General features: G+C 32.1%; 2 protein-coding genes across 2 annotated transcripts in view; one reads left to right on the top strand and one right to left on the bottom strand.

The window, feature by feature from the left end:
- Positions 1–6,228: 6,228 nt before the first annotated feature.
- Positions 6,229–12,576, bottom strand: LOC112682152 (kelch-like protein 3). Its single transcript, XM_025552666.1, has 8 exons — positions 12,476–12,576; positions 10,440–10,552; positions 10,123–10,351; positions 9,890–10,041; positions 9,720–9,816; positions 9,063–9,216; positions 8,873–8,988; positions 6,229–8,741 (listed from the first exon to the last, which is right to left on the bottom strand). Exons 2-8 carry the CDS (start codon positions 10,526–10,528, stop codon positions 8,529–8,531), a joined length of 1,050 nt encoding a protein of 349 aa, XP_025408451.1. The 5' UTR covers positions 10,529–10,552; positions 12,476–12,576; the 3' UTR covers positions 6,229–8,528.
- Positions 12,577–13,002: 426 nt separating this feature from the next.
- Positions 13,003–16,913, top strand: part of LOC112682153 (peptidylglycine alpha-hydroxylating monooxygenase) — an 11,378-nt gene continuing 7,467 nt past the window's right edge. Inside the window, exon 1 of the mRNA XM_025552667.1 lies at positions 13,003–13,464. Within this exon, the coding sequence (XP_025408452.1) occupies positions 13,342–13,464 (123 nt within the window). The 5' untranslated portion in view covers positions 13,003–13,341. The remainder of the gene's footprint in view (positions 13,465–16,913) is intronic.

Raw genomic sequence — 16,913 nt, forward strand, 5'->3', positions numbered from 1 at the left:
TAAATTATCTATAAAAGCAACGACTTCAAAGTACTTTAGTAATTTAATTTCAAATTTGAATTTAACATAGGACGAAAAATACGGGTTCTACAACTATTGGTTATTTAGTGTGTGTGTATTTCTTTCAATTAAATCAATAGAGTCTTCGAACTGTAATTAATGCGCGGTCCAAACTCCACGGATAAGCGTTTTTCTTTATGGGCATCACACCATATTACGTAACAATTCCAGACTTTAGATAAATCAGCGTCAGGTCACCTTGCACAAAGGGGGGGGGCACTCTCATGATCGTATAAAAACCCTATGCTCAGCACAGTGAAGCATCATAACCGCGCCGAACTCAACGGAAGTACAACAGTTCAATTCAACCAGTTCAACAACTCAAAACGTACTACGAGTATACAATGACTCTCACTATTTTTCTATCTTAAAGTATAAATTTTACCAGTTTAATAAAGTGTTTGAATTTAATATAAATTTCTCGAATTCTAACTTCCGAAAAAACTCTGTTATTACCGTCGCGCTCTCACGGATACACAGCGTATTTTGTGGGTAGCAGCGGTAAAGATTTTTATTTCTCGGAGAAACATTTATATATTTTAATAAACGGCAAAAATGGAATTAAAATGTTCATATTGCGATGACTACGATAAGTTTTTATGGACATGCAGTAACAACACACCAGAGGACAACGTGGAAGTCGGAATTCAAGAAACTACAGAGCATTCGGCATTCAATTACAGCACATGGAGCATTCGAAAGAAATGGACTACACATCAATGTCGTCATCATATAAGCTAAGCATACATATATTTTTTTTTTAGATGTAAGAAAATCCTTAAAAAAAAATATGTCGGTTAAATTACAAAGCATTCGATTAGTTAAATAAATCTTAAGTGTGCGAATAAATTAAATATATTACAACTAGAGCATCAAAATAAATACAATTAATGCACTATCCCATCGACTAAAAAAAATTACAAAACATACGTTTAAATTTAAAACTTTCGACTAAATGATTTTTAAAATCAACAAAAAATAAAACATTAATATATATTAGTGAACCCATCGAAGCTACTGACTGAGTGATAACAGCAAAGAGGTTTTACTTGGAAGTTAGAATTCGGGTAGAGGATATCAATTTAAAATATTTTGTCAAATTTTTATAAATAATAAATTATATTAGAAAAGTCAAGAGCCTCCAAGCTAGTATTACACCTTGAGTGATTGGCTTGACTGAAAAACATTTGGTACTATGTGCGTATTAGTACCTACTTCAGTTCAGGTATCTCGCGTAATAGTGCCCATCTTGGTACAAGGTGACTTAATGCTGGTCAATTTAGGTAATATAAATCATACACCTATATACCATCAGAAACTAATACTTAGCGATTGACATTGAAACAACGGAAGTAGTTGAGACTTTAAAATCGACCTATTTTCTATTTTTTTTTTTAAGGATGATTCAATAATATATATTTTTAAGTTGCCAATAATTTAAGATTATAATTTACATTTATATATAATTTTATTTTCACCAATACTACGTAGAGATAATAATTATAGTTATAACTATATAAAACCAGATACAAATTTATAGCTGTGTAAAAATAAAGTATTCTATATATATATACTAATACACTAGGCAATTGTGATTTTCAAATGTTAAGTGACATTTTGTAAAAAAAAAAAAACAATAATATTAATTGTGAAATGATTGTAATAGTAATACATGATTTTGTAAATTAAACAATCCCATTTATCATAAGTTTATACGTAAGAAACGTTCGCTGTACTCAGTCGACGAGGAAAATATTTTGTTATTATGCAATCAAAACGCAATTTACGTGAAAAACAAATGGTACAGGAATTGTAATAAGACAATTATAAAATATAAACGATCATTGAATTATTGTTATCGAATACACTGTCGTTAGATCCAATACGTATTTGGTACTTGGACACGTAGAACTTTATGTCTATTATACAAACACTAGTATAAATACATATGTTGTACTACAACTTGAACATTATACGAGTAAGTTCACAGATATATATGTTATAACGGCGTGGAAAAAAAATCATGATATGTCATATTAGAAGTCACGGACAAGTGTGGATAGTACTGCTTCGCATACACTTCAGACGAAATCAAATACTAAAAGAAGCAGAATGGATTGAGAATCTCATGGAAAACACAATTTTCATAAGTGAGACCGCAAAACGGACGTCACTAATACAGTAATATCCATTTTATCTAACTATTATCCAAGGTAAATCATTAATGTAAATCAATTTCAGAATGTGCAGGAAACAGCATCACGAAATCATCGCTGACTGTGCAGTGTCAAACATCACACAACAATCGCAGATCATACATTAAACCTCATAGATGCTCAACGACCAGAACGAAGACACCTGCGAACTGAGTTGAACTGACGTATTACTACTACGTACAAATCGCTATGTAGAACAGTTAAGTTAATAACTCAAGATATACTACAAGCTTGCAGGCTTTTAACCTTTCTAATTTAATTTTTAATCGATGATTTATAACAATAAAATGTTTTAAATTGTTAATATTCTTTTTTCGAATTCTAACTTCGAAGTTAAACCTCTCTGTTATTATTACTCAAATGTAGCTTCGGTAGGTTCACTGAAATATTTTTATGTTTATATTAGAAATGTTTAATAAAAAATGTATTTTGTCGAATTTTATTAATTCAGTTGTTTTGTAATTTATTGTATTTAATCGGATGATGTGCATTTACTTTTATTTATTCGAAATATTTGTAATTTTTTTTTTTTATTTGTATATTCTAGATTTAATTAATTTAATCTACTGCTATATTGTATATTTTCCTAATGTACTATTTTTTTAAAGATTTTTCTTGCAAATAAAACAAAATTAATATGATTGCTCATATAGTTATAAAATTGATGTGTCTTAAAAATCCAGCTACTATTAATGCGACTAAAATATATGATAGAAGTGGCTAATATTTGAGAGGCTAAACTTCCAAACTCTCTAGTTACGTTCATGATCTGTGGTACGTATTAATATATATTAGTACTGTACACATATATTACGTACGGAAATCGCTAATCGAATAAAAATCAAAGGTAACGGTACCTACGTTTTGAAAAAGCTCGAAGTTCACTAGCACATTCGTCCGTTTCGCTACGAAACAGCACGTTGAAGACTGGTGTGGTCAGCGAATCCGATGTGTTATATTTTTGAAAAAAATATTCCTTCCGAATTTTAAAATGTATTTTTTATTTATAAAATGAAAAAAAAACATTTTTTTAAGTCCCAGGTCTATTGCAAACTTGATTTTAGCCTTGTGCTAGATCGTTGACGTCAGACTGATCGTTAATTATGACTAGGACTCAGAAATTATTGCACTATAAAGCATCAAAATTGATGGTATTATTGTAGAAAAAAATAATACAAAAATTGCATTATTGCTGTAAAATACCCAAAGTTGTAGATAAACATTTTATCAAATTTTTTTATTTTCCAAAATAACTATTTAAAAAAAAAAACTTGTTATTATACAAAATATTTTAAAATAATAATTCATATCAATACTGGAATAGTGGTTTTAATCTAATTTTCCAAGAGTCTATATCAAAATTATCAACATTTAAAAATATTTTAACTATAGAATATCGAATTTAAAATTGATATACTTTAAGAATATGGGTGATTATAATCATGTATTATTTAGCATCAGTTTATGAAGGTTTACTGTAAACACTAAATTTAAATTTTAGATTCTGAGCAGAGTGAGGAATGTAATGGTTTTACATTGATGTTTATTTCTTTTTATTTTTTATTCTGTAAACACTTTTTCTCTTTCTAAACTTGTTCAAAAGTATCAAGTGTAGCATCTTTTCTGAAAGGTAATGTTCTTAATCTGGTACTTTAGGAAGGTCATTTCTCGATTTTCGAAACGGTTTAAGGAAAAAAACGTACGATTTCACGATTTTATAATATTAAATAATTACGGACGACGTTTTCTACCAGAAATATTGCTTCAAATGAAAAATAACAAGAGATCTTTTTTTGTTGTATTTTGGATTTTGTTCCGGATTTTACGGTTTAATGTTCAAAAAATGTTAGCCATTTTAATTTTGGGAGTTTTTTTGTTGTAATTTGGTTAAAAACATTCGTTAAAACTTGAAATTTGGTTATTCATTTTTATTATCCTTACCTAGACATGGTAAAAATTTCAAAACATTTGAGAGACTTTTAAGCTTTTTATTTTATTTCATATTTTTTTCATTTTTATAAAATTTCCTAATTATAAATTATAATTATAATTATATAAATTACCTATTTATATAAATCTTTCTTAAGCTGTTCTTAAAACGCTTTATTTATCACCATAGAAACGAATAAAATTAAATAAAAAAAGTTTCCCTCGTCCGCTCAGAATCGTTTTTTATCGAATGCAATTATTGCATTCAAATCGAATACAATAAAATTACATCCTGACCGAGTTATTTTTTTTTCTATTATGTGCACTGTAAGATCTAGGAAAATACTATTTATTATTTATTTGTATTTTGAGTGTAAGTTTAATGTTTTTCTTTATTTAATTTAGATCTAAATGTTCTGCTTCTCTGTTTGAATCTCTAAATAAAATTAAAATATGACATCAAAATATCTATAATATGCTTTTATATATAGCTTGAATATTTTTTTATTAATAATATTATTGGTTTCATAATTTTGAATATACATTTTAGATAAAATAGCACTTGAAAGTCCACCCATAAATAATCCTTCTTTTTGAGAATATAGTGTAATTTATTATTGTATCGAAAATAGTTTTGATTAATGATCATATTTATTGAATTAATAATTTCTTGTACTTCTTTGGTAATGAATTTATTAGTGCGTATAAGCTTATTTTTTTAAATATTTACTATTTTATGTTTATGAATGGATGTGTATACATAATTAACGTCGAAAAATAATTTTGTACTTAGTTCTATAATAATTTTATTATTTTTTTCAACGAAATCATAAGTATTTTATTTTTTTTTAAAATAATCAGTATTAATGTTTATTATTATTTTTTTTTATGAGTTACCTAATCTATGTATTTAGTATATAAATAAATAAATGTTTTGTCTGTAGGATAATTATATTTGTAAAGTATGACCGGTTTCAAATTAAAAGTTCATCGTCAGTTAAATACTAAATCAATAAAATTGCAACTTTAGAATCTAATTATCTATTGAAACTATTTCAGAATTATTTATTTTTAATTTGTTCACTATGTTATTAATAATTACATTTTAACTAAATTATTTTGTTTTAATATTTTATTTAGATTATTTTTGTAGTTTTTGTTGGTACTGTTTATGAAGTTGAATCTTGTTTGATTTTTAAAACGTATATATAATCAGTTGGATCAGTTAAATTGCAAATGTAACAACTTCTGAGACCTAACTATGACATTTTTGCCATTATGCGTACGTGATCAATACATACGATATTTAATATTATTTCATTATATTGCATTATAATATGATATCTAGTCACAATTATTTAATGTAGGTATAAGGTTAACGCATTGCATCATTGTTTCTTTTTTTATCGTTTTCCAGGATATAATGATTCATATACATGAATTAATTACTTTCAGATGTACAAGTGACCTAGATGACGAGTGTACCTAGTGATCTACATAAGATTTTAAGTAAAACATACCCCTTGCTTGTTCTCTACAAGTAATTGCAGAGGAACGAAAAATTTTCCTGGTATATTGATATCGTACCGGTATTTATTTTTATTTAGGTACATTTAGGTACATCGGGAGTATTTTTTAAAACATGCTTGAATATTCTTTGGTCTTTAGTAATAAAGCAATGATAATTTTATTTTCTCGATTGCATGTTAGTTTTTGACAAATGATTGGACGAAAAATTACTGTTTACGACTAAAACACGGGGTTCCTTGAAATCAGGAATTCACACTGAAACTTCAACAGGTAAACAAGTATTTAGCAGCCATCATCACGGACCAATGATCAATGTTTTTGAGTTTGTATGTTATATTTTGGTATTGGTCAAACCGTAGCTTGTACGATCGTATTAAGCGTAATATTAAATAAAAGCGTTTTTAGCTTTATCGACACAACTAATCTTTGATATAAATCACAACACTGCATTATTTATCATTATTTATTTGCCAAATAATTAGTACATATGTAGAGTATTATATATAGTAGTATATGTAGTATTAAACAGAATTTAAATTTTTTTTATTATTTTGTATACAATATAGTTTTCTTAATTCTTACTTTTCTTATATTAACTTATAATAAAATATGTATTACTATTTAATATCATAAACGAATTTTAGTATTTCAGATGTTCTGATAAGGTTTGACTTCTCAACGGGCTATAGTTTCTACTGTAAATTATTAACTAATTATGATTTACTTAATCAATAATGGTTAAATTATTTTGTCTTAAGAAATGACGTTGATATATGAGAAAAACCACGCATGATTCTTAAAAACGAATTTTTTTACTTAAATCTGAGTTTAAATAAGTATTAAATCAAAATTTAATTTAGATATTAATATATATTTGCGTTTTATGAATAACAAAATGCGAATTAATTATTCTTTGTTCGTTCGTGATTGTTTTCACGATTTCGTAATCCTGTTTTGATGTGAATAGTACTCGTAGTTTTTCTAAACCGAAAGGTTATACAATAATTTTTTAAATCTATATAATCTAGTTCTAGGCAACTATATATATTTCAAAATAATTAGAACTAATTAATAACTATTTACTTTTACTACGATGGGAATCATTAATATTTTACCTTCTACATCAATATCCCAATATACCTATGTGTAATTATTGTTTGAAACTCTAATTATTCAAAACTACAGCAACAGTTAGCGTTATTATAATCATTGGAAGTGATTTTCCAAATTTTGGACTAAAAAACCTAGAAAATGTTCATAACTAATAATTTTTTATAAGTACCTACCTAGTTCCATAATTTTATTTGTGTCACTAATTAATTCGATTTATCCTTTAGGTTGGCCAACTTAAAGATACTCGTATTTTAATTTTGTATAGACTGTCCTAAATGTATCTAATTAGTAATTATAGACATAAGTACCATTACTTTAATGTCTTGGACAGATAAGATAAGGTATATTAAGTACGTACTTTTCAAACGTTTTAAATTATATTATAATATTAGGCTATTCAAAATGATTCAATCGATTTCTAGTAGTTATATAATGATTAATTGAAATCACTATCGAATTTAATACCGATTTATAGTATGTATCTCCTAGTTTAGAAGGATATAATAGGATAGAAGGATAGAATATAATTAATTGGTTATTTTAAAATGATCGCTTACGGCGATAGGTTGGTTTCCTTAAATGACCGGACAACACAAAGCACTTTGTGTGATAGAATTTTTAAAGTGTGAATCTGTAATAACTGTGAAACGCAATTTTCGACGTGGTTACGGGACCGTTGTACCGACTGCTCAGGACATACGCCGATGGTATAAATAGGTTAAAGATACAGAGTTTATGTGCAAAGGCAAATGCGTATTTGAGAACGATGTGGAAAGAATTAGAGACAGTTTTCAACACAGTTAGTGTAAATCAACCAACCGCGCAAGTCGAGAACTGGTAATTACTCAAATAATATTAGGCGTGTTTTTAGAAGGCTATAAAATCATACAGGTTATAACTGTAACATGCATTTAAGTCCAAAGATAAATTGAAATGTCTCGAATTTAATAATTTTACGCTGGAGGTAATGCGAAATGAAAATGTTGCTTCTCGCCTAGTTTACAGAGACGGAAGTAATTTTCCATTTAGATGGTAAAGCAAACCATCATTACGTTTAAACGTGAGTATTTCAAAGATTTAAAATTGATTCTGATTACAACGTTTATCAATAAGACGGAGTACCACCCAACACTGGCATTTAGATGTACTAGGCTTTTTAAAGGAACCACTCCCCAACCGTTGGATTAGTTGTAAATTGGTCTTATGATTTGTCACTTTGCTATTATCCCTCTAAATCATCGGATCTTATGCCATGTGATTTTTTCCTTTGGAAATATGTTAAAGATAACGTGCACATTTCATCATGGCCATTAACCATTGATGAGCTAAAAAATCGAATTACAATAGCGGTGAAAACATTTGCAAAGGTAAATTGCTGCAACAAATACAGAACGAATTCGATTACCGATTATATGATCGTGTGACTAAAGAGCTCATTTTGAAAATGTGTAAGTTTGATTAATTAAAAATTAAATATTTTTCTTTTATTTAATGTATTTTTTATTACTGTATAATGGAAACTTAAAAATATATAAGCATTTGAAATCGGATGAATCATTTTGAATAGCCCTGCATATAGCTTTAACATAACGTAAACAATATTCTTATGGTATAAATAATTGTTATTTTTATAATATCAAAATAAAAACGCGCCCGTCGATCATTGTTGTTATCAAATTTTTAAGGCTTAAGATCTTTCCATTGTTCGTCCCAATTGTTAAGAAAGTTGGTCTCATCCATTGCCTGAATCCACTCAATACTTTGGAACTCTTCAGATAGCATTTCATTCAACGTGCTAGCAATGTTGATTGACACTTTTCCATAACATGGAGAATCTGTTTCCACACATTTATAACGTGGCAGAAGTGATTTACTCGGGCTTTCGTCTTCATTCTAGTTTGTTAAAAAAAAAATGTATATGTATATTATACATGGGTATATATGTGAGGTAAGTTCATTAATTATAGGATATTATGCACATTAATTATATCATGCACGTAGATAATATTTATACTAAAAATTACCTGTTGAAAAATTTTCAATTGTTCAACTCCAGGCATGGAAATCGGACCTTCGAAATCGGACATTCTAGGGTTTCTAAGAATAAAATGTCTGCGTGCATCTTCAACGAGATTCTTACCTAAATATAACAATTATTTAATAATCAACTAAGATCGTTAGTTATCAAAAAAATATTATTATATTGAAATTCACATTCTGAATCTTCTTTGATCAGCGGATCATTGAGTATTTCGGTCAAATATTCATGCGGAATAAGCACTAGCTTTACTTTACATAACAATTCTGGCAAAAACTTTTTTCGATTCTTTTCATCGTATTTTATCCATTTTATGATAGCATCGTATACCTACGGACGTTTGGTTTGATTAAAAAATCTTCAATTATTTATAATATGCACGATACAAATGTAAATAGGTACATTAATAAATGGCATATTGGTTTGGAACACATTGTTCCGAGCACATTTAACCTTCACTCCAAATGCTAATAACTTGGAATGGATAAAAACTTTATCAGTATATATGGAAACGAGGCGGGATATGAGTGCAACAGAGATCACGTGAAATAAACAATATTTTGTTACGTGATTAGAAAACACTGGAAATAAAGAATGTATACATAATATAAAGGGTAAAAAATATAGCCTAACAATGAAATCACATAGAATGAGTCAAGGTAAAGAAAGATTATAGTTGAGTCGTATAATTAGTGATACGAGACAGAGGTAGTGTGTGTATGTGTATGTGGGGCATGTGGAAAATAGAGACGGAAAACGGGTGGATGATCGGTAATAATCAGAAGAAATGAAAAATAAAAGGATATTATAATGACTAGATTTTAAGCTCTTACGTCTTGTTCTTGTTGAGCTAATAACCAACTGCTCTGGATTAATTTTGATATGTATTTAATATTTTTTTTCAGAAACCCGGAAGAATTTGCTACTAACCTACAAACAATTAAAACAATGTGTGTTAATCATAACATTTTACGTATACGATGTATTTTTTAATGCAACCGACTTGAAGTTTTTTTCAGCGTAACTTCTTCTCCAGGGTTTTTTATTATTTTTAATGCCTAAACAATTATCTTCGTGAAAAGGATCCAAAAGTATATCGACACATTCTATTCCTACTTCATTTAAGTAGAACATTTCTGCTCCGCGTAGCATTTCCTAGAACATTTTTTTAAAAAAAATATAAGTAAAAAAAACAACAAAATAATAGCATACTGAAAAATATCGAAAAATTATTACTTCAACATTTAATTCGTTGATAAAAGGCATTTCCTGAGTGTAAATATAATTGATAAGTCTTTTCAAAACCATAAAACTGAGTTCTTCAAAATTAAACACATTATTTTCTTCATAATTTTCGATAAACAAGTTGTCAAAATATTCGCATTTTGTTGATAGCACAGATTTGTGAGCATGTACAAGACCTCCGTCTTTTGCTTTTAAAGTAACATCGCATGGAGCAAAATCTCTTATTATAAAAATAAAATTATTAATTAGTTCGTATATTTTTTAAAAATCATAAATACGCTTTTCGTATTATTTTCATATTTTCTTACTCGAGTACATCTTCTGGATTCACGAAATAATATTCTGTGAATTGTTCCCCAATATTCTCCATTTGTATTTCAGATTCCGTTGAAGACATATTTAAATTGGCTTTAAATAATACCTAAAATAGACGATATATAGTAAATTTATTACAATTTAATTCTGACAATATTTTGTTCGTTATGGTATAATTAATAATAATAATATCATTTGTTCCTGGACAACGAATTCGTTAACGCATCTGCTTACTGCTTTAATCTGCTGATTGGTGATAAAAAGAAACGAAGAGAAAATTAAAATGTACAAAGCAAAATACTATAGCTAATTGATGATGTTGTACCTTTATAGAGAATGAAGAATAAAGAAAAATTAAATAAATCTGGAGGTCTATCGATTATTCCAATAATCTTATATAGTTATTGTTTATCTGAAAAGCTGGATGATAAAATAAACAACAAAATATTAACTACAAGAATGGAGAAATACTAAAGACAGAAAAGTAGACCGGGCGAAGTCGGATCGCTCCAAAATGTTTTTAATAATCTTTACGATAATGGGTACAAAATGTGAGAGTGTGTGTGTGCGAGTCTCACTAAGTAAATTTTACCATTGGTGTAGTGCGCAGATTGATGGCGTAGACACACTAAAGTGCGCACGCGTAGAGATATCAACGATACATCGATAAGTTGAAAATATCGATAAAGTTTTTCGATAAATATTCACTACATATATATATACATATATATACGATAAGACGATAATATCGTGGTCTAATATACTTAAACAATATTTCTTTTTTTTTCTTCGTTTGCACTAATAATCATAATTCATGACCAAATGAAATATGTTTTTCGAGTACCCTGACTTTTCGTTGCTTAATTATGCCTTCACCTCCACCCCCCCTTCTGCCACGCGAAAAGCTGATATTTCAACCAAAGACCTCGGACTGCCTACGGCCTCGTTTGTTTTGTTTCCAACGCTGACCTTTGCGCGATGCGTGTGTTGTTTCCATTTTGTGGACACTGGATCATAATCCTATATATCCGCCATATACAGCCACGTAGTTTTCGGTTTTTTTCGGTTTTTATTTTCTATCGATATAATATCCAATTAATATCGATTTTTATCATGGTCGATAATAGTGGTTTTTCTCTATGAATATTTTAAATATCATATCTTTGATCGATATTGACATACACGCGCGCGTGCGCGCATGTACATGTACACGATTTTTCGATTAGATTTTCGGTTTCGTTTTTTTTGGCTTCAGTGTTTCACAGTAATCGATAACCGTTTTCCAGTTGCCAGTTTTCGAAACGAATCGAATCTTTGTAATAATCTTTTCACGTATACTGTATAGACTTTTACTTATACACTAAAATCGTAACGAATTGTAGTCGACACGTAGCCAAAATACAATAATCCATCGCCATATTTCGGACGATTTCAGACCGAAGTGTCGTCTGGATTAGCGACTGTTCGGGATTACCGGAAGTTATCCATGAGCACCTGTTCAATTGACTAAAAAGCGTCGTTGTATTTAAATATTTAAGTGTAACCAGGGACAAAGTTGTCGGAAACAAAACTAGCCGTGGCGCGAGAGACAATAAAATATCGGAATAGCGTTTACGCTGCAGACAGTGGCGTGATTTCAGTTTTTCCTAGATTAGGACAACCGTCATGTTCCTATTAAATCTCCGATTCAGTGGCTACCAAAGTGAGAGGAGTGTAATGTCAAATCGGTCCAAAAATATAGCGATTAGTACTTTGTGCATATATATACCCGTGTAGTACACGTCTCATTTTTCCAATTTACAATACGTCGTGGCTTTATAAAAAATGTATTTATGTTTTGATGATGTACCAACTTTGGAACAGCAAAACTCTAGACTGTGGCAAACGCACAAGTTCCCCGTGCCCTTAAATGACGCCACTGATTGCGTATGTTCGATAGGTCATATGGATTTAGGCGTCGCGCGGAACGGAATACAATACCGCGGAAAGTAGGGATGAAAAAAAAACTGATATTCGATCAAAAACTTACCGTTTTCCGTTGGATTTTCAGGCGGAGTTGCTCTGGAAGACGACGAGACGGATTCCGGACACGTAATAACTCTTGTATGTCGCAGCAGAACTTTGAAGCTGCCTGATCGCGCACCCGTGCACAGAGGGTGGTACCTCGTCCCGGGAAACGACCTGCTGCGGATGGCTGCAGGATTTTCGGGAGGGGGGGGGGGGAAGGAGGAGAAATGTCGCGAATGAATGGGAGGGATGGTCGGGGGTGAAAAGTTTCTGAGCAGTGTCGAATGGTGCGGGACGTCGCGGCTCGCTCGTCGCCCGGTTTTCGGACGGCGTGTGGGCGCAGGTCGCCCACGCACAACTGTTGGATTCGCTGGCGAGAAAAATCGATAACGGCGGGCGGGCTCGAGGGACGCGCGCACACGTTGCGCCTAGCTGATGGTGACCGAACTGGAGCGCGCGCGGTACACGCGGCCGAGACGAAACGAAGTACGGCGGATGCGCGCGCGCGTATTTATACACCACGCGCGCGAACGAGAGGGAGAACCGTGACGCCGAGCGGTTGCTGACAGTGCTCGCCCGAACACCGGTGATCGCGGTCCAGTTGGTTCCAGTGTCGTGCCGCACCGCAACCGACGCGGTACGAAACGGAGAGCGTAGCGCGCCAACAATACAACCGGTGACCTCGGTCCGGACACCCGGCGTCGATCTACGTGGTGCCGGGCACGTACGCCTACCCGACACGCATGTGACCGTCCGCAGCAGCGGTAACCGTCCGTCGGAGAAACCTTACCGGTACTACTCACCTGTGCCGCCCCCGTGTCCAACCGTCGGCCTCAGTCGTACGCGCGCAACCGGTCCTCGCGGTCGTGTGCACGTGTCCCGCGCGCTATGCTGCCGTCCGCCGCCGTCTGGTGGCTGACCGCCGCCGCCGTCGCAGCCATATGGCAGTGCGCCCGGTCGTACCGCGTGGACAAGTACTCGCTGCTCATGCCCAACGTCAGGCCCAAAAAGGTAAGCCGGCACTCGCCCGACCAATGTTTTCCGTTTTGTTTATCCGACGTGTGCGCTTCGTCCGTCGAAGCGTGTTGTACCGAACGTTACCCGCGAGCGTGACGGGTGGGAGGAAAGGAGAACAACGCGCACGCGAGGGTGGGTAGTGCGATGGCACGTATTCGCGTCAGCGCTACCGCAAGGGTTGAAACCATTTAAACCTTTCGCTTGTTGCTTACGGCGAACGGAGCATCTTTGTCACGCGCGAATTCAAAATAACGCGTCGTCTTACGTACGCTCTTCTCTTTCGGGTTTCGATAGATTACTGGGTATTGCGTCATACCATGTTATTCGGGTCTTTGGCAGTAAAATGTTTTCAAGGGTCGTTACGTGGGCGTTTAGATTTCGGGTTGATTTGGAGATGCAAAGTGTTTGTTTCATCGCTCCCACCTACGGGTTCCGGCTTCCAGCAATTACGTAGATCGTTGCGAACGCGGGGGCGTAACGGTTGTAATGGATCACATATTTTTTCTAATCAGCGAGTTTTTTCAATGTTTTACAATAATTACCATTCTCTTTTTAGCGTTGCCGAGAATCACAATTTATTAACTGATACAGTTCATTACGTTCTACTTATACGCACTATTTACGAAACAAAATGTATAGAAATATATAAATTTTATTTATCTCGAATGGTTTTTACTAATTATTCTATCTTCATTAAAGAAAACAGATCGATGCTTCAACATTAATATTTTGTTTTACTTTTAAACATCACGCACGATGATCCGTTTAAGTGACTTTTTCCAATTGAACTTTTTAACGTATTCCGTACAAGAAACACTCAAGGTATGCCGATTAGATGGACTTATTGTACTACTTTTTTAGTTGCCAACATCAAATCCAATAGAGTTTACTTCATGATTTTATGTCGATATAAGATACACACACTATAGGTGGCCGCCTCCTCGAGCGTAAATAATAAATAATAAAAATTAGTTTCGATAAAAGTTGCAAATTTCATGAGATAATTATTAGTACATATATTTGCAAATAATTCGTTTGTTACGTGCCAATTCATATAATTTAACACATTTAGTTAAAATAATTGTTAGGAAAATATCAGAATAATATGAATACACCTTAAATAAATTTTCGTTCCCATCAAATGTTTTCTTTATTTTTGTTTTATCGTTTTAATTGTGATATTTAGTAAAGATTTTACTGTATTTTACTTATCAAAGGGTAACTACCTGTTTTTAATAAATAAATAAGTGTATTTCAATGTAAATTTACATTTTCAACGTTAAGTTTTTTCACACGCGTAACACGAACCTATTATTTTATGTTTCACAGCTTACCAAAATTCCATCAATTGATATTGAATATTTTTCTTAGTAGGTGCAAGAAATTATATTTTTGTAGTGATTAATTTACGTAGTTATAAAAAATAATATATCAGCTTTTTATAGTAAAAATATTTAAAACTCACAGATTTAAGTGATATAATTACATGATTTTACTTAAAATAGTATTATTTATATTGTTATAATTTACTGTAAACCTTACACTATTAATCCTTCCACCACAAGCTATCAGTTTATCGGAGGGTTTCAAATATTACACATTATTATGTTTATCTTTGTTGTTTTTGTTATTTCATTAATATTTTATTTACATCATTTTATTATCTACAAACAATACGGAAATCATTTGCAGAAATATATTATTGTTAGGTATCTATTTGATTTAGCTGTTTAAGCTCCGTAGGTCATTTGCCTACGACTACGTCTAATTTGAATTTCGTCTGTTGTATTATCGCTGGTGGAACATCGCCATTCGGTTTTAGAAAACGATATTGCGGACGCCGATGTTAATTATCGTTCCATCCGGTCCGTCCAACAGGTCTTCCGCTGATCCGCTCACGATTAATAATCGTGTACCGGACTCGGACATTGCTACAACAATAAGAATACAAATAATTCCTAACAATAGTACCAGAGGTCGGAAACCTTTTTTTATAGAAAAGAGCCATTTTAAAAAGTTACAAAACCGTGATGTCCAGAAAGTCTTTTGGATAATATTTATATATTTTCTTTTCAGTCTTAAGTTTTCGTCACATATGAGACATTTTGGTTTTCGTAAGAACATATTGAATAAATGCAAAAGTATCAGTCCGTTAAATTCTAAATCCTATATTTTCCTCATCAACTTTAAACTTTTTTTCTTTATAGACATCTCGTTCACAGCATTGTTTTGTTTTAATACGGTGAAAAGTTTATTGTAATGATAAATAAATATTGTGTGGTCATTAAAGATAAATTATTATTTTATTTTTACCTGAAATAAACATCGTTGTTAAGAAATTCAGAAATATTATCACTACAAAAACTTATAATATATAATTTATACTTTTCGGTTCTCGATATTGACGCATTTATCAAAGATCCACAGATTGCATGTTGCACCGTATGCGGTTCCAGAGCCGCAGGTTCCCGACCCATGCTATGTAATATGGTGTTTGGGTGCAATCGCGCGTGCAACAATACCGGATATTTTACGATTTACACCGCGAACGTATATATAAGTGTAGATACGCACACACATACGCGCGCGCGCGTGCGTAGTATTCTGTGAACGACGAGAGAAAAAACTCAAGTCCAATTATATTTTGTTTTTTTCGCATTCGTCGTGCTGCAATTTTTTTCCTTTGAGTTTTTTTTTTTTTTTTTTTTTTTTCTTATTCTCTTCTTTCTGTACTAATTTTCCGAATAGCTATTTGTAATTATACTTTATACTTTTCACCGTTGTAATCGTGCCCGGTATCCGACAGAGTAACAATAAGTGGGAGGTGTATTTTTTCGTGAGTGTGTGTAAGAGAGATTGAGAGGAGGGGCGAAATATGCATTGTGAACGTACACGCGTGACACACACTACACACGCAGTTCAACTATAGTTACTACGAATCGTACACTGTGTAAGAATATTTGTATACATCAAGAGGTGTAACAATATTTGTATTACTTCTTTGTAAGTATGTATGTGTGTGTGTGTGTGTGTGTGTTTGCACGTTAATTCATGGCGTATTTGTAAGTGCGTGTATGAATGAAGTAGACACTATGGCAGTGTGTACATCGGTCGCATAATTGAAAATATTGTATAAAAAAGACATTGTGCCAAAGGTTACGATTCTATTACGAATATTATGTGTAACATCGAAGTGTAAATGCAAGGCGCAATTCCGATCAACTTCACTGTGTTTTTAGCTCCCTTAATATAGAATTGTGGAAGAAATGACATAATTATTGAATTTTTAAATTTTAAATTATTTTTTTCTTTCATATTTTTAAATTCTTAATTTATTTATAAATATTTATTACTCGATCGAAAAGTCTTCTCGTCTAATTACCGGTACCTGAATCCCTGGCAGTGGTTGTAGATGCAATTTGTTTCTAGTGGGGGGGGGGGGG

The sequence above is a fragment of the Sipha flava genome, unplaced genomic scaffold (assembly GCF_003268045.1).
Source record: "Sipha flava isolate LNK unplaced genomic scaffold, YSA_version1 1_pilon_pilon, whole genome shotgun sequence".
Taxonomy (NCBI): domain Eukaryota; kingdom Metazoa; phylum Arthropoda; class Insecta; order Hemiptera; family Aphididae; genus Sipha; species Sipha flava.

Coding starts and splice junctions, on each gene's coding strand:
- LOC112682152 (XM_025552666.1), bottom strand. CDS start 10,528: ATGTCTTCAACGGAATCTGAAATACAAATGGAGAATATTGGGGAACAA. Junction 9,217..9,719: donor TAGCTCAACAAGAACAAGAC/GTAAGAGCTTAA, acceptor AAACGTCCGTAG/GTATACGATGCTATCATAAA. Junction 8,742..8,872: donor AATTGAAAATTTTTCAACAG/GTAATTTTTAGT, acceptor TTAACAAACTAG/AATGAAGACGAAAGCCCGAG.